General features: G+C 34.2%; 4 protein-coding genes and 1 long non-coding RNA gene across 5 annotated transcripts; 4 read left to right on the top strand and 1 right to left on the bottom strand.

Moving 5' to 3' along the window:
• Positions 1 to 1,776: 1,776 nt before the first annotated feature.
• On the top strand, positions 1,777 to 5,659 carry LOC142972534 (luciferin sulfotransferase-like). The gene is made up of 6 exons (XM_076113745.1): positions 1,777 to 1,840; positions 3,355 to 3,454; positions 3,929 to 4,248; positions 4,482 to 4,576; positions 5,031 to 5,214; positions 5,547 to 5,659. Exons 1-6 carry the CDS (start codon positions 1,792 to 1,794, stop codon positions 5,657 to 5,659), a joined length of 861 nt encoding a protein of 286 aa, XP_075969860.1. The 5' UTR covers positions 1,777 to 1,791.
• A 302-nt stretch (positions 5,660 to 5,961) lies between these two features.
• LOC142972530 (sulfotransferase 1C4-like) lies at positions 5,962 to 9,460 on the top strand. Its single transcript, XM_076113740.1, has 7 exons — positions 5,962 to 6,147; positions 6,531 to 6,665; positions 7,322 to 7,421; positions 7,629 to 7,957; positions 8,297 to 8,391; positions 8,716 to 8,896; positions 9,311 to 9,460. Exons 1-7 carry the CDS (start codon positions 6,066 to 6,068, stop codon positions 9,418 to 9,420), a joined length of 1,032 nt encoding a protein of 343 aa, XP_075969855.1. The 5' UTR covers positions 5,962 to 6,065; the 3' UTR covers positions 9,421 to 9,460.
• Positions 9,461 to 11,954: 2,494 nt separating this feature from the next.
• LOC142972529 (sulfotransferase 1C4-like) lies at positions 11,955 to 14,938 on the top strand. Its single transcript, XM_076113739.1, has 7 exons — positions 11,955 to 12,075; positions 12,299 to 12,445; positions 12,822 to 12,921; positions 13,053 to 13,375; positions 13,651 to 13,745; positions 14,075 to 14,255; positions 14,577 to 14,938. The coding sequence occupies exons 1-7, from the start codon at positions 11,994 to 11,996 to the stop codon at positions 14,690 to 14,692; spliced, it is 1,044 nt and encodes a 347-aa protein (XP_075969854.1). The 5' UTR covers positions 11,955 to 11,993; the 3' UTR covers positions 14,693 to 14,938.
• Positions 12,333 to 15,066, bottom strand: LOC142972535 (uncharacterized). The gene is made up of 4 exons (XR_012959458.1): positions 14,933 to 15,066; positions 13,790 to 13,856; positions 13,204 to 13,349; positions 12,333 to 12,448 (listed from the first exon to the last, which is right to left on the bottom strand). It is a non-coding gene; the product is annotated as an uncharacterized LOC142972535 (long non-coding RNA).
• Positions 15,067 to 16,349: 1,283 nt separating this feature from the next.
• On the top strand, positions 16,350 to 21,270 carry LOC142972532 (sulfotransferase 1C4-like). Its single transcript, XM_076113742.1, has 8 exons — positions 16,350 to 16,539; positions 17,184 to 17,274; positions 18,048 to 18,179; positions 18,470 to 18,569; positions 18,805 to 19,127; positions 19,621 to 19,715; positions 19,960 to 20,140; positions 21,128 to 21,270. Exons 2-8 carry the CDS (start codon positions 17,193 to 17,195, stop codon positions 21,235 to 21,237), a joined length of 1,023 nt encoding a protein of 340 aa, XP_075969857.1. The 5' UTR covers positions 16,350 to 16,539; positions 17,184 to 17,192; the 3' UTR covers positions 21,238 to 21,270.
• The last annotated feature ends 1,081 nt before the right edge of the window (positions 21,271 to 22,351 follow it).

The raw sequence follows: 22,351 nt of genomic DNA, 5'->3' as shown, positions 1-22,351 counted from the left end.
TATTTCAATGAATTCCGCAAGTAATTTTAGTTGAATATGTTTTTGTCAAAGACAAATTGCAATTGTTTATGACCTGAATTAGAGTCAGATATTCACAGTTATGATTGTCCAAAACATTTTTTGACAAATCGGACACTAGTTTTAATAATGTAGAGCTTTCTTTTGTGAAAGTAAAGGAGGAAAGGTAGAAATTGAAACTTGAACAATCAAATTATGAGTTTGTTGGTCGAGCTTTCAGATTTAACTATGATTCAGGTTACAGAACTCTACGTAATATTTTCTCAATTAGCTGTTCAATTTCTTGCTTTTCACCACGAATGAGGTACTTACTACTTATATTCTTATTGTTTCAAAATCATTCAATATTTTCAAAAATATGTAGAAGACCTCTTATACCTACCTACTTACTCCAAATAACGTATTTTCTCAAATAAGTAGCGATGCTTGTACCAATTACATCAGAGATCAGCTGCCGATTACGTCGGCGGGCGCTCTTCTTACATCAAATTGTCCTTAGCCTGCATTCCTATGACTTAATTAGCTGTACGATCACTTGTTCATCGTTCGTCGACATTCGTTCATTACTATCCATATGCCAGCGAGTCTGCTTCTTAAAATAATACTTTTTTTGTGAAGCTAAGTAACTACTAAGCAGCTGCTTTTTGCATAGTATTAAGAAATTGTTTTGAAACCTTTTGTTCACTTTTTCGGCTGTTTGCCCGTTAAAGGGCCGTTTTAAACCTCTATTTTTGAAAAGTATTAGATAGCATAAGATATGAAATTTTGACAAATGTTTTCATACATTTGCCGTCACTTTATCTGGCCTCTACGTTGTCTGATGATTATTTATAAGCTGTGAAACTGGCCTTTATTATTGTAAGGAACTGCATAATAAATATAGATAGCTCTACCTATTTTGTCGATACAATTATAAGCTACTGTCTTTATGTGTCCTTTTATTCTTTACCACAAATTACTATAACTATATCTGAGTTAAAAGTAGGAGAAAAGTTTTTACTATCACTTTTGCAACAGTTCTTTGACACCTGATGATCATCACTCACTTTCTTTTGCGATGTAAATATAGAAGATATCTATTACTTCCACAATACGTACCTACGTAAATAATTTAATTGAATGCGCTACATAAATATTGGTTTCTTGATTAAATGATAGAAAGTGTAAACATTAAATTTCTTGATATTTATTTATGGGTAGAAAATTAAATAGGAAATTGGATATATTAAGCTTTTATTTCCCTCACAGATTGAGTCAGTTTAGAAATGTCTTTTCTCTTTTTCTAGTAAAAATAAATACTTGCACCTACTAAATCTACGTGAGCAAAATGTTAAACAACTGACGAATTTTCTTTAATATAACCGTGTCACTTATTAAATAACTAGCTTCTGCCCGCAGCTTTGTTTATCTGAAACGATTTCCCGGGGTAATAAAACTTGTAGGGTACAAGTTCATAGCATATTCAGGCTATAATCAGTGAACCAAATTGAAGACCGTCGAGTAGTTTTCGTAAAAGAGTACAACCAGACCCGCGACAAATATTATTTTGTTCCGTGTGGGAATCGATCCCACGACGTCCAAATGTACTGATAGTGGCGAGTCAACGTTAAGTTAACCACTGCACCACGGCGGCCTACTTCTATAGACTAAAATCAGAAAGTTTTAATACAAGTTTCTATAATTTCAGATGGACACACGAATTATATTCGCGTGGGGCCTAAAGGCTACTTCTTCCCTGAGACCTACAAGAAAGAAGCTGCTAACATCTACAACATGAAGATAAGGCCTACAGATATCTTCGTCAACAGTTATCCAAGATCAGGTTTGGACTTTTACTGTTCTATATTGTTCAAATGTAATGGTGGCTTGTATTAAGCTCAAGACTCCTGCTGAATTCCTTCCGATACGAATTCGAATGTAATCGCGCTGGAATCGGGCTTGTTTTAAAGCATCTTTCTTCAATAAAAATTATATACCTACTTTGCATGATTTTTGGGTGTTTCTGCAATTAAACTTATATTATTTAAATAATAATAATATAACCAAGCAAGAAATGATTGTCTTATTCAGATCATTTACATTTCATATGTTTTAGCATGCAACTAACTATGGGTTTGAAATTACTTTATCTCGAATCCGAAACGAATAAGACCGAATTCGTGTGTAAGTGTAACTATGCCAGTAGGCAACTGTAGTTGACTGGCATTAAGCAGTACAGCATTTCAAGAGATGAGCTATGAGGATAATTGTTTGTTTGTTTGTCGTATGGTTAGTGGTCAACCTAGTGTCAAAGTTGTTTAAGCCGCCCGAGAGGCCTTTGACGTGGCTTAACGACTGTTATCTTAGTAGACAACAACCGGGACCGACTTTTAACGTGCCCTCCGAAGCACGGAGACGCCCAGTTCAAATACCACTATGCGGTCACCCATCTATGGAATGACCGCGCCATTGGTTGCTTAACCCACAGATCGTTTACCGACCGGTGAGCGCAACTGACTATGGGCGCTTCATGAGGATCTTTTTTTTTTATATGAGGATAATAAAAACATTGATTTATGGTACAGTGGTCGATTAAATACAGAAACTATAATTTACATTATTATCCAGTTGCTAAACGAACTATCTATATTGCCGATAAATTATAACAGAATGTTATACACAATTAGCTGTGTTACTAACGAACGCGGTACAATCAGATAAAAACGTTGAACAACGATCACAATTTCTTTACTCGAGTAGTGGGTACAATTTTCTTCGATGAGGAAAAACACCCTTTTACACGCATCGACTCCCTCATCACGCAAACGGAACTTGTTAAAGTTTCTAGAATATTTTACATTCTTGGATATTCATTTGTTTGTTTATTAATCCGCATTCCTAAACGTATAAGTTTGTAATACTATACTGGGTGGGATAATGCTTGGGTACCCAACGCCTACTAAGAAATTGGAACTTGATACAGTTCCACTGGATTTACAATAAAAGTAGCTAGTGGGACTCATCGTTGATACCTAAAAATTGGGATCGAAAATGAATTGAGTGAAGAAGAATTTATACTACGAGTATGAGGTCAGCACCACATAAGGCTGGTTGGTTTTGAATACTTATGACAACAGTTTTTAAAGGATTTCTCAAGATATTTTCCATCGACTACAGTTTAAGTAACAATTATGTCTATAACACTCAGAACTTCAAGAAGTCATAGATGTGTAAGTTTTATATCCTCAATCAACCTCTCGCATTGAAATGCTTTTACCACTATTGATGCTAGTAAGTATTTAGTTCTTTTTAAATAATAGGAGGTGTAATATTATAATGGCTATGTCCATTTCGTAGGCTCAACTTGGACCCGCGAGCTCGTTTGGATAGTGGCCAACGATTGGAACTTTGCCAAGTCGGAGTCAATACCGCTCGTCGCCAGATTTATGTTTTTGGAGTAAGTTTGTATTGTTAACCGATATTGGTGAATGGTGAATAAACCAAGTAAAGATACTGTAAATAATCGCTGTGCTAGTATATTATATACTTAGCTTATACGTCTGTGTATGTACTTTAACGTAGATAAATTTCTCTGCTCTGATTAATCCAAATATAATCGTTACCGTTCATTCTTGTTAATATTTTATAACTACTTGAGGCAATATTTTTTATTCGTTGTAAAAATGTTAAATAAATTGTACCTACCTATGTTGTTTTAAAAATATTTTCCTTAATCGTTCAAGAAATGCTATGTGAGGATTGAGACTTCAAATATATTTATGGACAGCTAAAATAGAAACAATAATATCTCTTGATCTTCTTACAAAATTACGATTCTTAAATTACTTACCTACAAATTAATAAGTAGCCTACACACATACGATTATAAACAGGTTACAAAGTAACAAATATATATTTGTTAATCTCATAGGTTTCCCACGCTGGTACACCCGTCAATGAAGGAAAATATAATGGCCGAGACTCAAGATCAAAGCAAGGTCAAACTTTTAGACGTTATCACATACCCCGGGACTAAAAGATTGGAAGAGGCAGAGTCTCCTCGCTTCGTATACTCTCACCTGCCGCTGTCACTCCTGCCGCCATCTTTTCTGGTCACGGCTAAAGTCGTGTATGTAGCCAGAGACCCTCGCGATGTTGCCGTCTCGTTTTATCACATGAACAGATTACACAGGCTTCTCGGTTACGATGGTGACTTCAAGACTTTTTGGAATTTATTCGTCAGTAGTTCAAGTGAGAACTTTTATTATAAGACGTAATAATATAAATAAGTAATCTTAAAAAGATCTTAAAGTATAATAAATAAGGTTATTTTTAGAAAATTAGTTCTGTTTGCTATGGGAAATAGCGTAGTTCTGGCCCAGGAGCCGTTTTAAACTATGGTTTTCAGATTACAGTCCAACATGTGGAGTTGGAAAATCCGCTCAAAAGTGTCAACATTTTAATTAAATTAATGTATATTTCAGTTTACTGGACACCGTACTTCGATAACATAAAAGAAGCATGGGAAATGAGACACCATCCTAATATGCTGTTCTTCTTTTACGAAGATATGACTAAGGTAAGTCTGAGGCCATAACTATTCGCCTTTGGGACTGACAAATGCACTTACGAGATTATGACATTTATGCGGAACAATTACACACGTACTTATGTAATTGTTTAATATTTATTCCGGGTCTGGTTGTTAGTATTATATTATGTTTTTTTTTACTTTTTATTCACAAAACAATTTTATAAACACAGTAATGTAAACAAGGCAATTCACAGTCACGTAGCTACATCAAAGTTCAAAGCTAAAAATAGAAAAGAAAATAAAAGTGAATTATTAAAATCGTAGGTACCAATTATTAAAAAAAAAAAATCAACCTACTTTGTTAAAGTGTAAAAGGACTTAAAACAGTTAAAAATTATTTTATTTTCGTGTTATTTAACTTCTAAAACATTTGTTAAATTCGATGCCGCAGTTACAAATATTATTATAACAATTACAAATTTAAATATTCTTTGCTAAGGACTTACCGACAGTGATTCGCCAAGTGGCATCATTCCTCAACAAGCCGTACAATGAGGAGCAGGTTCAGCGCCTGTGTGAACATCTGAGCATCGACAGCTTCAGAAAGAACAAGTCAGTCAACTATGACGTCATGGACGAACTAGGACTACTGGTAAAAGGAGAACAACCTTATATCAGAAAAGGTAGTGTTAACTTTACTTTTTTGCTTCTGTGGCGTAGAATAGAACTTCTGCACCAAGGTGTCGAGTCCGAATCTAGATTCGTTCGAAAATACTGTATCAATGCTTCATAGCTAGGAATTTTCAAATCATATAGAACAATCTTGCGTAAAGTTTTTGACCAGTTCAGTCCAGCTAATTAACTATCTCTGATTGTTTTGTTTACTGCTTAAGACACCATTGACTATAAGACTGTTATAAAAGTGTTAAAATAGAAATAGAGAGTGTACCTATGTACCATGCTAAAGATGAGCACGTTAGGTCACCAAGCTACAACTATCATAAATTTTCTCCAGGCAAGGTGGGTGGTTGGCGCGACTACTTCGACGAGGAGATGACACAACAAGCTGAACAATGGATCGCTGACAACTTGCGGGACTCTGATCTACGATTCCCACAAATGCAATAGCCCGATAGCCCGAACCCTTCGTGGCCAGCTTTAAATTGCAAACAAGACGGTTATTTTGAAAATTAAGCACAATGTTTATAAGCTTGACCTTACCATTACATTTCACGCAATATAGTATATTACACATAATATATTAGTCTTTTTTTTACCACAATTACACAAGTTACTCACTGTCATATTAATTGTCGGAATTGTAGTTGTTATACTAAAATAAAACAAACTATTCACACAGTTAATTCTTGTACCTTTGATATAAAAGCGAAACGAGATACCTTTTATCTCAATTGTTTCCTCACATTGTCTCAGAGCAGAACTTAGTCACTACTTACATAGTTGTATGTAAATATTGAATGTTATTTGTGTGACTTCAAGCATCAAAGATAGTGTTGAAAGTGGAATATCTAAGATGGAGGCACGTGTCCCGTATCCTTATGAGTTTAAAGAGATCAGTGATGAAGAAAAAGCCGAGGTCGCGAGGTTGTTCAGATGTAAGTCTATTTACATTTTTATTAAAACAGCTGCAGTTATTATGAAGGTGTCGCTAATGCGCTAATGTTAATGCTTTCAAAACAAAATAAAGCAAAACTCGAAAAGTTAACAACGCGCCGGAATGTTTGCGCGTTGTGTGCGTTACTGCATATAATTGCATAGGTTCTATTTTCACAGCCTAAAAAGTGCGTCACGGATAGTCTGTCGTCTGCGCTGCACCTAATAATAACTATGAAAATTTCCCTACTAAATAATACCTGTATAAATCTGTATCTTTAATGATAAATTGTCTGGTAGAGAATCCAGTCTATTTTAAAGACGTTTTTCTTTTATGAAACTTTGTTATATTGTGAATATTTACTAAATATTTTCTGTTTATCAGATCCCCACATTGAATCGATCAGAGTTGGACCAAAAGGTTACCTCATGCAAAAACGTTTTCGTGATCACGCCGAAGACTTCTACAACTTGCCAATAAGACCTGATGACTTGTTCGTTGTCAGCTATCAAAGATCAGGTACAAAACAGTAGTAATATAAACTAATTTCAAGGTTTGCCGCAAAAATATAGTTTAACTGGCAATTCAGTAGAGAAGCACCTACCCAACTCATTACTATACAATTCCTAACCGCCGCGAACACCAGGACACCGCTCCCAATAATTTTCCTATATTTTAGACTTTTAGAGCATAGAAGGGACTGGAGACAATATTATAGCTGACTAATATATACATAATTAGACATATAAATAATGAATACTTTTCAGATGCGGATCTACGCGAGACACAAAAGTATCTATTGTATTTGTTTATTCTTCCAAAAAACTCAAGTCATTGTTGTTATCAATTATTATGTGTTCGTTTGGGACCTTGACCGTCAGTTAATTATCTATTCATAGTTCATACGTTATTATAAACTAGAGAGCATAATATATTTTTATTACTGTTGAGAGAACTACACATATAGTAAAAGTTTTAATCTTTTGACGATTCAAGAATAATAATCAAGAAAGACTAAAAGAATAATCAATAAAGACCCATTTTAGTACAATTTCTGATGTTAAAATAAATACTTGGCGAAAAAAATAGTTCACCTGCACTAAACTTTAGTAAGTGTAGCAGTCATCATAAGTCAGTAACCTTAATTTTAAATTATATTTTATCATTACTTGCAGGAACTACATTGACTCAAGAGTTGACATGGCTTCTTATGAATAATCTGGATTATACCACAGCACTAAATGTGCCGATCAGTCACCGATATCCTTTCTTAGAGTAAGTAATTTGAACTCAAGTATTTTTTTTAATTTTTATCGTAGCGTTATAAGGAAACCTAAGCACAATTTGCGACCAAACTTTCTGTCTACCACTCTTGGATTTGGAAATTTACCTAATATTCATAGCCTATCCACATTCATCTAGCAAGAATATGTAGCTTTAATACTGATATTAAGGATACTCAATATTAAACGATGGTTTCAGAATTTTCATGTACTACGAAGACTTTAGAAAAGAGCAACAAAAGAACTCTTACGACGTCGAAACCAAGGAGAAGCTTCAAAAGACACTAGAAGTGATGAGTCTACCAGTCGTGGAAAAATTAGCTGCAATGCCTTCACCCCGGTTTATCAAGACCCACATGCCTTTGAGCTTGCTTACTCCCACGTTAGTGGACACTGCTAAAACTGTGTACATAGCAAGAGACCCTAGGGCCGTAGCCGTCTCTTCGTACCATCACGCGAAACTCTTCAAAGTGCTAGACTTCGCTGGCGAGTTCAAGGAATTCTGGCATTTGTTTCGGAAAGATCGTTGTAAGTACAGCTTCCGTAACAAAAAACTGTAGTATACGAGTAGTGTATAGAGTTAGGATTGTAAATAATCCCTAGATAAAGGACTCAATTAAGTAGATATCTGTAAACACAGTCCCTTTCTCTTTCACAAAGCAATTTCCTTTTTGGCAGATAAAAGGTTTCATTAATGTAATTTTATACGCTTCGCCTGAAGGCATATACCCAAATAATATACTTACAAGAAAAATGATAGACTGATTGTAATTCTAACCTTTCTTCGTTTAAGTTAGTTGCTTTTGAGAGATTAATTAGACAATGGATTTCTTTATTCACTTGTTAAGAAAAACAACTTATTTTCAGACATGATAACGCCGTTTTTCGAGCATCTGAAAGAAGCGTGGGAAAAAAGGCATCATCCAAACATGTTGTTTTTGTTTTATGAAGAGTTTGCCAAGGTACGTTCAAATTCAAGTTCTTGAAACATTGTTTGTTTCCGTAATAAATAAAACTTTGATTTTCATGGTTATCCTTAAAAAGTAAAATTCTCGTGTCGGCCTTGGAAACTATTTGTATTAGAAAATACGGTGATACATTAAAATATAAATTGTTTACGTGTCATTTCATATGAAACTAGATTTAAAAACAGTATAGACCGAATATTAGGTACTTGTATTAACCATGTAAGATTGCCTTTATAATGTCGTAAGTACGTACATACATACAGTGCAGTAGGTAGGTACCTCAGACATTTCAAATATAAACAATGTATTTCGTTTCAGGACTTACCGGCCACTATTCGGCGCGTAGCGGCATTTGTTGGCAAAGAGCTGAATGACGAACAAATGGCTCGACTGTGTGATCATATGAGTGTTGAAAACTTCAAGAAAAATAAATCTGTTAATTATGAGGACTTGAGAGAGTTCGGGTTTTTCTTGCCAAACGAAACATTTATAAGAAAAGGTAAAAAAGTAATTGAAAATGTATTTTTGAGTTCTTTTTTTCTAGTGTCAAAGCAGGTTAGCTTAATGTTATTGCTCCGAGTCAGGAAGTTAAGGTCATAGGCCTCCGTGCTTCAGAGAGCACGTAAAGCCGTCGGTACTGCGCCTGACCCCTCACTGGTCGTGCCCGTTATCCGTCCCACCGGGTTATGAGAATGAAGAAATAGAGCACTCTCTATTCTTTTACTCTGATAACCCGGTTTATACCTGTGTAGAGGTATAGTGCACACACTTGGACACTATATAAAAAGTACTGCACAAATGGCCAGTTTCAACGAAACTGACCGCCGTAGCCAGATATCGGCTAGGAGGACGTTATTTTATCTTATTCTAGCTATCTGAAAAAAATATTTTAAGCTGCTCACTTAAACTGCAGGGAAATCAGACGATTGGCGTAACTACTTCGATGAAGAGTTGTCACTGGATGCCCAGCGATGGATCGATGACAATCTGAAGGACACTGATCTACGGTTCCCAACTGTCTAAGAAAATACAACACTGTATTGATGAATAAATATTACAGCTATGGCATATAATAAAGAGATTTATATAATTTATTTATTCTATAAATACCTATTTATATCTTCAATTTAGCGATTCATTTAATTTTTATATAAAATATTTATTCAATTATAAAATGAATCGCTAAATGTGTTGCTAAGCGTAAATCTCGAAAGCAGTTGAACCGATTTCTCTGATACTTTTTTATATAATACCGCCTGAAATAAGAGGATGGTTTGTACAGAAAGAAATATTAAACAAATGGAAAAAAATAGGCGTTATGACTGTAAGTACCTATAATAATGGACAAATCTGAATCGATACATGGATAAAAGGTCAACGTATTGACGCAAAGAGATATTAACCTTATGATGGATATAAAGAAAAAAATACAACAATTCGTTTGCTAAATATAGACTCAAGATTGTAGTTCTTTTCATAGTTCAACAATATTTTATTACTTGTGCACGAATCGCCAATGCTGCCATGAGCTTGCTCACAGTCAGGAACTAGTTTGACTATAAGCCAACTTAGATTACGCAACGTCGGAAGCCTAATCCACTCACACAGGGATATACCCAACCATACAGTATATCTTTATATATATAATTCTTCTGTAAGTGTGTATGTCACTGAACTTCTCTTAAACGACTGGACCGATTTTGATGAAATTTTTTGTGTGTGTTCAAGGGGATCTAAGAATGGTTTAAATTCACAATTTTGTCCGCTGGACAATGTTTTTTTAATTAATTTTTACAAATTAAGGACGTGTAGACAGGACAACGTCTTTCGGGTCCGCTAGTTATATAGGTAAGTTCAGAAGGTATCAGATAGGTACTCAGTAGGCTTGGTAAGAAATCGATTTGATCTACTTGGTAAAAAGAAACAGATTGTAATATTATAGTTAAAAATATCCTCTTTACCGTGTCCGTTGATGGCGCCCCGGACTATGCCTTTGTTGCTTATACGACGTTGTTGCCTGGCCTGAGCTTTCTGATAACTAGCAAAACCGTCTTGGTTTTGAATAGTTCAAAATATTGTGCACCCGTCAATATAACAATTCTATAATTGGCCACATTTGGGATAAATGAACTATATCTGTTGATTAGCCGAACTTCTTAGTTACATCTACTTTTCAATCCTTCGTATCGGTGGTTTCGACTGGACTAAAGAACCTCTGTAGCAGGCTTTTAAAACAAGCTTCCAAGGTTAAGACAATAACGTAGAATAGCTAGCGAAGCGAACTTGCCCTTTCCATACAATAAGACATAAAAATGAGTAAATAAACAAAGTTACTGTAGAGTTAAATTAAACGACAATGTAAATTAAATAAGTTATTCATAGTTTAAGTATTAACTGTTCAAGCGACTGATATCTTTACTTAATATATGTAAGAATCATTAGATAGGTAAAAGTTAATATATAAAATCTATTCTAATATTATAAAGCTGGGGAGTTTGTTTGTTTGATTGTTTGTTTGTTTGAACGCGCTAATCTCGGGAACTACTGGTCCGATTTGGATTTTTTTTTCAGTGTTAGATAGCTCATTTATCGAGGAAGGCTATAGGCTATATCGTATCACCAAGCTACGACTAATAGGAGCAGAGTACCAGTGAAAAATGTTACAAAAACGGGGATAATTATGATTCATTTATGTGACGCTAGCGAAGTTGCGCGGGTCAGCTAGTAGACTATATAAGTTACGGAAATAGTTTACCAGAAATTTCCTTTTTTTCTCACTATCTATAAGACATCGGACTCTTATCCGCCCGTCTTTTATCATATCTCTTAAAAGCTGAAGACAGACACATAATAATAAGAAATCATTATAATCTAGAAATTAGATAACTTACACTATCTATTCTCTCTTAATCCAATAGTTTGATATCATTTCGGACAGGAAAAGTCACCAAAAATTACTGAAATTATCTTAAGATTAGATTATTGTTATGGTACTTGATAATGCAGAATTGCATCGTTACCAACGAGACTGTAGCTTGGTGTATCTTCTCCTAAGATAAGGAATAATCAGGAAAATTATGGCTGCGTAACATAATTAAAGTTGTCCCTACAATGTTAGTAGCATTCATCTGAAAGAGTAAATAAGATGTTTATAAGAATATTGGTTTTTATATCATCAAGCCCTTGAAGTTATCCTATGACTGTTGCTAGACAGCGACCACTAAAAATGGAGAAGAAGAAGGAATGTAATCCGGAAAACTACATGTTACATCAAAGTCACCTGGGAAAAATGCACTTTAATGTCAGTACGATTTATGTCCATAGACACTATTTATCTCCATACTTTACCTTCGTGTGCCCACTACACTAGCTTAGGTACCTAGTGTTCTTAAAATTGTAGCTATAATGAGAGTCTGAATACACCCACACTTTCAGGGAAAATTTTTAATCAAAACATTACAGATATGCAATTACTTATCTGCGTATTTGAGAGTTTTATACTATTTTATCAGCGATACCCCATATCGGTCTATAATAATATATAATAATAGGCTTCCCGCGAACACAATCACTCGTGTATCGATCAGTAAACAAAGATGGCAGAACAAAAACACTTTCCTTTTGAAATGAAGGAGTTAGAGGATGAAGAGAAAGCGGCCTTTTTTAAAGCATATAGAAGTATGTACTTTTTATTGATATTATTAACTTTTAGATGACTTAAAAATCAGCACTCAGAATTATTTTACGAAATACCTCAAAATTCGCAAAACGTTTCGCTAAGAGAGTTATAAGACTCATTAGCTCCCACCTTTTACTCACCCATTTGCATAACTGAATGAAAACGACTAGAACAAAATTATACCTCTATAGTTATTGTCTCATATTGTTTTTTATATTACAGCGTCAACCGTAGACCACAGATTTGATTTTGTGAGCGTGGGTCCGAAGAAGTACAAGCAGCTGCGCCGATATTGCGAAGAGGCTGCCAACATTTACAACATGCCAGTGAGGAACAGCGATGTTTTCGTCGTCACGTATCAGCGAGCAGGTACTGAAAAATTATTTAAAAAGCATTTTTAATCAGAAATCCCCATTTTTGGTGTAATTTCCAACAAAAAATTTCCAGTAATAAGGAGGCCAGCATTAACTTATTTGATTCGTGTTATTTGCGTTTGAAAAGCTTTTCACATTTAAAACCTTTTTCACTTCAACTTTTTCCTAGCATTTTTCACAAATGTAATTAATTTCTATTTAAACTTCAAAATCGTTATGATTCTGCTTGCAGAATAATGCACATTCTTTAATATCACACGAAATGATAGATTCCGTGGGTGTTTAGCCAACAAAACAGGATTTATAGAATATTCTTAACGATACGGACGTGAAACGTAATAAGTTAAAACGTGCATATTATGTGATTACAGGAACTACATGGACTCAGGAGCTTGTGTGGCTGTTGGCAAACGACCTCGACTACGCCACCGCGAAAGCTAAGGTCCTCACTGAGAGATTTCCCTACACAGAGTAAGTCTACCATGTTTTTAATTTACCCTAATATAAAGTTAACATATGATTGACTACTTAAATCACATATACATGTATCGTGTGAGTCAGACCTAGGAATTGTTAAATTTTTTGTTCGTACAAAATTACAGACTATTCACATTCTTCGACAAAAAATGGGAAGAGGACTTTCTGAAGAATTCAGAGGACAAACAAATGGCGTTGAAACTTATAGAAAATATTGCTACGCCAATAACCGGGAAATTAGCATTGATGCCATCCCCGCGGTTCGTCAAGACTCACTTGCCACTGTCTCTGTTGCCCCCCTCGTTACTCGACACTTCGAAGGTGGTGTACGTCGCGAGGGACCCAAGAGACGTCGCAGTTTCATCATACCACCTCGCTCGACTGTTCAAAATAATGGACTTCCCAGGAACATTCAAGGATTACTGGAATTTGTTTGTCAAAGATTTAGGTAAGGGGAACTACTTGCTAATGTTTCAAATTAGAAAGATACTATTTCTGTATGATTCTTCTTCTTCTTATCGTGTGGTTAGTGGTCAACCTAGTGTCTAAGTTGTTCAAGCCGCACAAAGGCCTTGCACATGGCTTAACTTCTAACTAATTATTTTACATTTAATCTTATGAAGCTAAAACGGCGTACTAAAACTGGTGAATGTCAATATTTTAATAAAATTGGCCAGGTCTTCATCATTGTGTAATTTTGTACTTACTTTAGTTTTGTTTCAGTTAATCTTAGTCCATTTTTCCCACACATAAAAGAAGCGTGGGATGTGAGGCATCACCCCAATATGTTGTTTCTGTTCTACGAAGAACTCATAAAGGTAATTGCGCATTTTATAAAAGGCTTAATTTTCGAAATACTTACCAGTAAATTTAGTGATCAAGCTACGTGGTTGCTGCTATGTTGTTACAAATATTTTCTTCTTTTGTGCCTAAAAATATAACTTTAATTTAAAGTTGATAAATAACAATCATAAAGCAGAATAATCTAAAATTTAATGGTAGAAAGTTCTAAGATATACTATAGGCTTGTTTACATGCATATGTACTTTATCTCTATTGATATCAATTTATTTGTCGACAATATTGTTATTAAACTAAGTAGGTACCGTTTTTCCTTGTTTATGATTTGAATGGTTTCTTATCTCAGGATTTGCCAGCGGCAGTACTTCGAGTAGCAGATTTCCTTGGTAAAGAACTAACAGAGGAGCAGTTGGCGCGATTGTGCGACCACCTCAGTTTCGAGAACTTCAGGAAAAATGAGTCCGTGAATTATCAAAGTCTGAGGGAATTCGGTTTACTTACACCAGATGAGAACTTCATTAGAAAAGGTTAGAACTTTTTATATTTTTTTTGGTCAGAGATAGTTGCCGAGTTGCTAAATGAGCCTTGATTTGACTTGACATTAGCATACAATGGTAAAGGCAGTGTTGTTTATTTAAATCGGCAACTAACGGCACTAACAGTGTTAACTGCGAAACACCTCTGCCCAAGCCTTCAGGAGTAACAGGTGATGCTATGTATTTATGTACATATGTACAGTACAGAGTTGACCGATGATAAAGATGAGTGAAAGAAAAACGCTCTGAACCTAATGTCAAACGTCACTGAGCTTATAATAGGTGTATTGAAAACTTTACACAATTCTCCAGGCAAGGCTGGTGGTTGGCGCGACTACTTCGACGAGGAGATGACACAACAAGCTGAACAATGGATCGCTGACAACCTGCGAGACACTGATCTGCGGTTCCCACACATGGATAATTGATATTTAATAAAGCACATCGAAGAATTACAGCCCTAATAATTTAATACGTGATATATAAATTTTTATCTACGTACCTTTAAGATCGAGACAGTACAAAGTATTAAGGGTACATCAGTGAAGCAATAGACTTAAACCTAATGAACTATTCCTATAAAGGGTATACTAATAATATAAAAAATATAAAATAATAGTTCTACGTACAAAACGAAAATACCTTTTCTCGCACTGAAATAAACTTACCCGCACGGCGTTTCAGCCATCTTTCAACTAACACAACCATGTACTATGCGCTTGAGTGTATACTGCTATAAAAATAGATGGCGCATAAATAAATCGCAACTGTTATAAAAATAGCTTGCGTTTGTTATAAAAACAAAAAACATCTAATGAATTGTACCTTTAACAACTTGCACAGGTAATTACTGTCATATTAAGTAGTTACTACAATAGACTGTAAATAATGCTGAATGGTATGTACTGTATGTAGTATGTAGGTAAATAAGTCGATTTTCCTTGCTACAGCCTTGAATATTTATAGACACTGGCAGGATGGACGCAATGAGGATTCCGTATGAACTGTAACTATTAAACACATGAAAAAAGATGCGGGTACAGAAATAATATCTCTATGGGCTGATATATTAAACTATGACATTCGATGAAATTAGATGAAGTGATATATTTTCACGGTAGCATTTTACCGAACGAGTCAGTAATATTTTTATTGACTAAGATAAACATGAAAGATAGTTAATACAACACACATAATTCACTCTCCGTGGTAAATTCAGTAATTGTACTTACCGATTATATTATCACAAGTGTCAATATTTGACCTTAATGATTTGATTTTGAAAGTGGGTAGATATTCTAGGTACATACGGGTATATTTAGATGCAAAACAGCATTATTTCATGTTTGGATTATCTGTAGAAATGTAGGTTATTAGGTTCTTTTGTTTGTTTATAAACAAATCAATATAGCAATCTGTGGATAGAGTAAAAATCGTTAAATTATGTTTATAACTTACTATTTCACAATGATTATGCAGTTTTCATACTTCTACATTATTGTATTTTGATAAGTAATTAATTACTACTTTATCTAACTGTCAAACAGACTATCAGAATGTGTTGACAAAACAAATATTAGGGCCAGTTTAACGGTTTATATTTAAGTAATAAAGAAGTAAAATCTGCTAAATATAGTGACAGTAAAGTTACGGAAATAACTGCCAAAATGTCAATTGATAAGATAAGACAGATAAGAATGCCAATATACAAACTATCTATTTAGTCCATTGAAATGTTACAATTTGAGGGCCGAATATTGCATTTATTAGAGGACGCATTTTTATTTTTGGAACATGTAGGGGGGTCAATAGAAGCTTAACTTGAAGTCTGTGGGGTCGCTACCTAGTTTAGTCTACCTAGTTTTTATTATGTTTAATAAAGTTTATTGTAGGTTTAATTTGGAACTATTTTCTCTTTTTAATTTTTAAAGGATATTTTTGACTGACGATGCTCGCGTAAATAATAAAATAAAAATAAGTTTAATTGGAGTGAACACACGTTTTATCTAAATAGCCGCGTCGTTTAACCCTGCGACCTTCTTTATAAAAACAACAAAAACATTACACTACATTACAGTGATCGGCTTGGTTAGTATTGTTCGATTAACATACGAAGTACACTGCTAAACAGTTCAGTGGATTGTTCAGTTAAATTAAATATTGTTTTAAAAAACACAGGTGATAAAACACAAACTGTTGTTTCAAAGTAAATGTTAGTAGTAACGAATATTAATCAATAAATAAACGTTTTATGTGAAGACTGGATTACTTACCGGTTCGTACTTTCAAAATGTTGTTTTAGCTCAATATGCCCACGCCTTACTAGTCGCGTTGTATTTATTGAAAGACACCGATACAGTTTTGTCATTTATTGTTATTCCTTTTACATTGAGAAGTGTATTTTAGCAAACAGTAACAAATTTTTGCAAAATTTTTGAGTGGTTTTTAATATCTTTTTACGTTTTAGTTAGTGCGTAAATTAATGTGTTATACCCACGTCTTAAACACATCTTTTGTAAATAATTCTTCTGTAAGTGTGTATGTCACTGAACTTCTCTTAAACGACTGGACCGATTTTGATGATTTTTTTTGTGTGTGTTCAAGGGGACGGAGAATGGTTTAGATTCACAATTTTGTCGGCTGGACAATGTTTTTTTGACGTGTAGACAGGACAACGTCGGTCGGGTCCGCTAGTGTGTATATAAACTAATTTGTGTATAAATTATTGCGTAAAATTTATGTGATTTATATCAGTAAAGATAAGATTCACATATTAAATAAGATTTATGAATTATCTTTTACCTACTTTGTTATAACAATAGGAAGCAAAATAAGTTATATTGCTAGTAATAATATACATAGTCTTTATAAGAGGCTGTAACAGGCTGTTTATATACTTTGATTATACGTGTTTCATAGAATAGTGCGATGGAAAATAATAAACAGTTCCCATATAAGTTTGAGGAGTTGGATTTGGAGGAGAAGGCAGATATCGCCAGATCTTATGGAGGTTGGTAAATTTAAATACTATTTCATGCTGTGTATTTATTTCTGTTTTTGTAAACGTTTTCTTCTAAATGTTAAAGGAGATTCAAAGAATAGGTTACTGAACCAAAAAACTGCTAAAACGTTTGGAATTAAAAGTGATAATTTCTTTTCAATTAATAACTATTTAAATGTATTAGATACGATTAATACGTAATTGTAGAATCGAATTAAACAATTACAACTAATATTATAATCAATGTTTTTTAATTTCGCATCAACAAATATTTTTACAATTAATATAATTACTTTCATCATATATGTAATAATAATATACATATATTCTTGTACATTATACATACATTACGTTTTGTTTTTAAAAAAGCTTAATTAAAAAAATATGATTTACTGAAAATATTTGTTCAGCAATCAACGTTTCAGAATTGTGCTTAAAGCAGGCGCAATGGTATCAACCATTGCGCCTGCTTATATAGTAATGCATCAAAAAAAAATGTTTCTCAATAACCGTGCGTTATTTTATTTTTTGCAGGCTCTTAGAGATAAATGATTCTGATACCAATTCAGAGGTATAGGATTAGATAAGATTTTTTATCATATATATATAATATATATAAATATGTAGGTACTGTAGGTAGGTTTCCCCTGCGAGATTCTAGCCACCTTCAAGTACAATATTTAATTTGTTTATTACCTCTAACATATTATCCTATCTTCATCACTGAAACCACTCTTGTAGGCCGAAAGGGTTAAAGCAGTGAGAAGTTTATGTCTTTCCAGTTCCAAAAGACTTCATCAGCGTAGGTCCGAAGAAATACAAGCTGCTTCGACCGTACTGCGATGAAGCGGCCAATATCTACAACATGCCAGTACGAAGCGATGACACATTCGTCATGACGTATCAACGATCAGGTACATAACTGTCAGTTATTTAAAACTGACTAACTACTGACCACACTCTTTCAAAAATGAGAGTCCGACATTCTAAATACTCCACAATCAACATCTGCAACGCCAATAAATATGATATTCTAATTAATAGTTATCAGAGATGAGAGTTTGACGGAGTTTCATCGCTTTATAGTAACGTTTTAAACTGTTAATCATCCAAACTCTAGTCGGTGGATGCAATGCATTGAGGATTAACTTAACCACCATATAAAATGTTTAACGTGTAAAATGAGTAACAATTTTTTTTTCAGGAACTACCTGGGCACAGGAATTAATATGGCTCATTGCAAATGATTTGGATTTCGCAAAAGCAAAAGCATTAACCCTCACTGAAAGATACACGTTCATAGAGTAAGGAACTTCAATTATATAATTTATTCTAAATGTTATTTAAACCTCTATATAAATAGTATTGATACCAGTATTCGTTCGTACTATTCGTTTGTTTGTTTTTGTCTTATTGTTTAACAATACATTATTTTTGAATACTCTCTGATATAAGTATTTTAATCTCCTAATATCTTCAGTAAATCAGCACATCTACTACCACAGGCAGTGCAATTCATAAAAGTAATTTCTCTTACAGACTATTCATGTTCTTTAACAAAAAGTGGCAGGAAGACTTCATGAACAATGTAGAAGACAAGGAGAAAGGTTTGGTCGTGATAGATAAAGTGGGTAAACCAGTTACAGACAAATTACTATTGAGGCCATCCCCGCGGTTCATCAAGACTCACTTGCCACTGTCTCTGTTGCCCCCCTCATTACTCGACACTTCCAAGGTGGTGTACGTCGCGAGGGATCCAAGAGACGTCGCAGTTTCCTCCTTCCATCACTCCCGACTCTTCAAAGTGTTGGACTTCCCTAACCCGTTCAAAGAATTCTGGAATTTGTTTATAAGGGATTTGTGTGAGTGTATTTTCTTTGCTTGTAACGATTCTTTCCTGTAATATTTACGCGATGCAACCATTAGCTCGATTCTCTGCCACTATTGATTACCGATAACCGGCTAGCTATCGAGAAATTTTGTCTAAAATTCTAATCACTGCCTCTAACAGTTGTAGAAATTATTTTGGCAGTACATTTTAAATGTAAAATTTTGGATATTCGACAGTTCGAACGGTAAGGAGCCACGCAACAAGTTCCAAGCAATAACGATTTATATAACGATAGATAGCGTTGGTCGTATTTTCCCTAAATTTAAAACTTAAATGCCCAGTAAGAAACAATTAGGACCCTTTTATTAGCTTGATTTGAATTTCCCTAGTGTTGTTTATTCAATAACCTGCGTCATAATACTCATTCTTTGGCGTAAAAGATGTTGGAAAAATACTAAAACAGCGCATAAATTACTTGGATATTCATAAAAAAGTGTAATTTATAAATTGTTTTCTTCTTTCAGTTACACTAACACCTATTTTTGAGCACGTCAAAGAAGCGTGGGAAATGAGACACCATCCAAATATGCTATTTTTATTCTACGAAGAATTATCTAAGGTAACATTATTGTTATTTAAAAAATGCGAATTATAATCTTTGTTGTCTGGTATTGCGTTTAAAACTTACATGATGAATGTTCTCATTAATCTTTCTGTTTTGTAGTCGCAAAATTTAAATATTTTTGTTTAGTCAATAAGAAGCACTTGTCTTTGTGCAGCTTAAGCATGGTTGCCGGATTTTAAACAAAGCAGAGCTTATAACTATTCAATACAGAGTGTTAAAAGTAATTTTCTTTTTTCAGGATTTACCAGCTACAATACAAAAAATTGCGGACTTTTTGGGTAAAGAAGTGTCACCGGTTCAAATACCAGCTCTGTGTGATCACCTCAGTATAGAGAACTTTAAAAACAATCAATCCGTGAATTTTGAGGATGTCAGGGAATTTGGACTACTCGCCACCGAAGAAAAATTCATAAGAACAGGTTTGGACTCTAATTTTTTACTTTACCAACATTACATATAGAGGTATTTATGAATTAATTAAAAACCTTAAGACTTAGGCTATAATAAGCGATTGAGCTCACCAAAAGCCAGAATAAACAAAGATTTCAAAAAATACAATTTTAAGGCCAAAATTCAAACTCCGCATGATTTATTTACCACATTCTCGAAAAGAGATAAGCCTGTAGCACGATTCTCTACAATTGGAACCATCAAGTATCGAGAGTTTGATGTTTAATATGTACTGCTAAAATAGTTTCTACGACACCCACTAGGGGCGCTGAGCCAAGTTTTATACAATATTTCGATAGCTAGCAGGTTGTCGGTAGTCGATATTGGTAGAGAATCGCGATACTGATCGCAATTAACAGGTGTAAAAGAGTTAAAAACGGTGATAAAATATAACTATTCTAATAATTTTTTGCTCGAACCTGGCCTTGTATTGTACTAGTATAGTTTTTCAAAGATTTTAAACGTGACATAATTGTAGCATTTTTCTCAACCACAAATCGCCACTGCAACTTTTTTGTGCTAGGATACGCTCTATTTGATGCAAATAGTTGAATAAATCTAAAATAAGCTAGGAATGCTAAATTAGTAATCCGTTAGTGGAAAATACTAGAGTGTAGTAGTTCTGAATATTATTCAATTTAACTTATTAATGTCCCACTGCTGGGCGAGGGTCTCCTCCCGTATTGAGGCAGGGATTAGGCATTGAGTCCACCACGCTTGTCAAATACGAGTTGGGGGCTTTGCATTCTTTCAAGAACTGTTCTAAAGAACTTTCAGGCATGCAAGATTGCATCACGATGTTTTCCTTCACCGGAACAAATGATTTTTATTTCTAAAACAAACATAACTTCGAAAAATCATTTGTGTGTTGCCTAGGGTTCGAACATCGACCACGTGCGTGGGAGTTACTTATACCACTCAGGTATCACTGAATATTAATCAAAGTTTTTCTCCAGGCAAGGCTGGTGGGTGGCGCGACTACTTCGACGAGGAGATGACACAACAAGCTGAACAGTGGATCGCTGACAACCTGCGAGACACTGATCTGCGCTATCCGAGTATGTAAAATTGTTGTATTTCAGATAAATAAAGAAGTCGACTGACGTAAATATGTAGTTTCATTTTTATTTTAACTCTACTGTTTTCTTTGTTTGTGTGGGTGTTACTTAATATTCAATAACGAGGCCATTTGACATATTTTTTTTACAATAAAATTATGTAGGTAATACCTACATAATTTTATTGTAGGTATGGTCTCTTCTGTTTTCTATGGTCTTAGGTCTAACTTTGAAACTGAAACGAGCGGTTATTAGATGATGTTTTGTCGTATCACTACTCGTTCTCGTATCACAACTACGAATCACTAGAGAGTGACAATTCGATTTTTTTCTCTATCTAAATCTATTTAGGAAAGTTTTAGATAGATAATATTTTATTATCGCATAACGCACCTGTAAAATATCTATTGTTGGATTTTTTTATAACAGTTCCGATACGAAGGTGGCACGATAATATCTAATGTATCGTTTATACTATTGTTATTGCCACACACGAAGTGACAAGATAACATAAGTAATAATAACAATAAATTACAATTTAGACTTTGTTCCATTACATATAATGATGACAATCTTTTAAAACATTTCGTCAGTATACTCTCTGATAAATAAATCTGCTCATTACATTATCATTTAATAAAAATAGTTGATTATTTCAATAAACACTTTCATCATGACTTTCTATTTATTTATCCTCTAGCTGACCCGCGCAGCTCCACTCACGCATTTTTATTTTCTCTCCATAAAATCTTTGCCGTGTCTTCAATGTATTACAAAAAGAATAAGTCGATTGGTTGAGCTCTAGCAAAGTCATAAAAAAAGTCCTACGTCCGTCTTCTGCTTCTAAGCTACCTCTCCACCAAGTTTTAGCCAAGTCAATACAGCCATTATTGAGATTTAAATAGTGACGACTTTTTAAACTTTATATTATGTTTTCTTATGTGTAAAATAATCTTTCTTTTGCTGCGGGCAGAGCGACTTGTCTAAGGTAGTCAAGTCGTAAAATTCCGCAATTCTATTAATGGCACTTGTCTGAGCCATGAATTATCTCCTAATTGTACACACTATTACTTTTATTCTGCATTTTCAAAATATAAATATATTGTAATTCAAATTATCTTT

Source organism: Anticarsia gemmatalis, chromosome 4 (genome assembly GCF_050436995.1).
Source record: "Anticarsia gemmatalis isolate Benzon Research Colony breed Stoneville strain chromosome 4, ilAntGemm2 primary, whole genome shotgun sequence".
In the NCBI taxonomy this organism is placed as follows: Eukaryota; Metazoa; Arthropoda; class Insecta; order Lepidoptera; family Erebidae; genus Anticarsia; species Anticarsia gemmatalis.
Note: the sequence above shows the minus strand (reverse complement) of the source record. Positions and strands in the feature narration are given on the sequence as shown.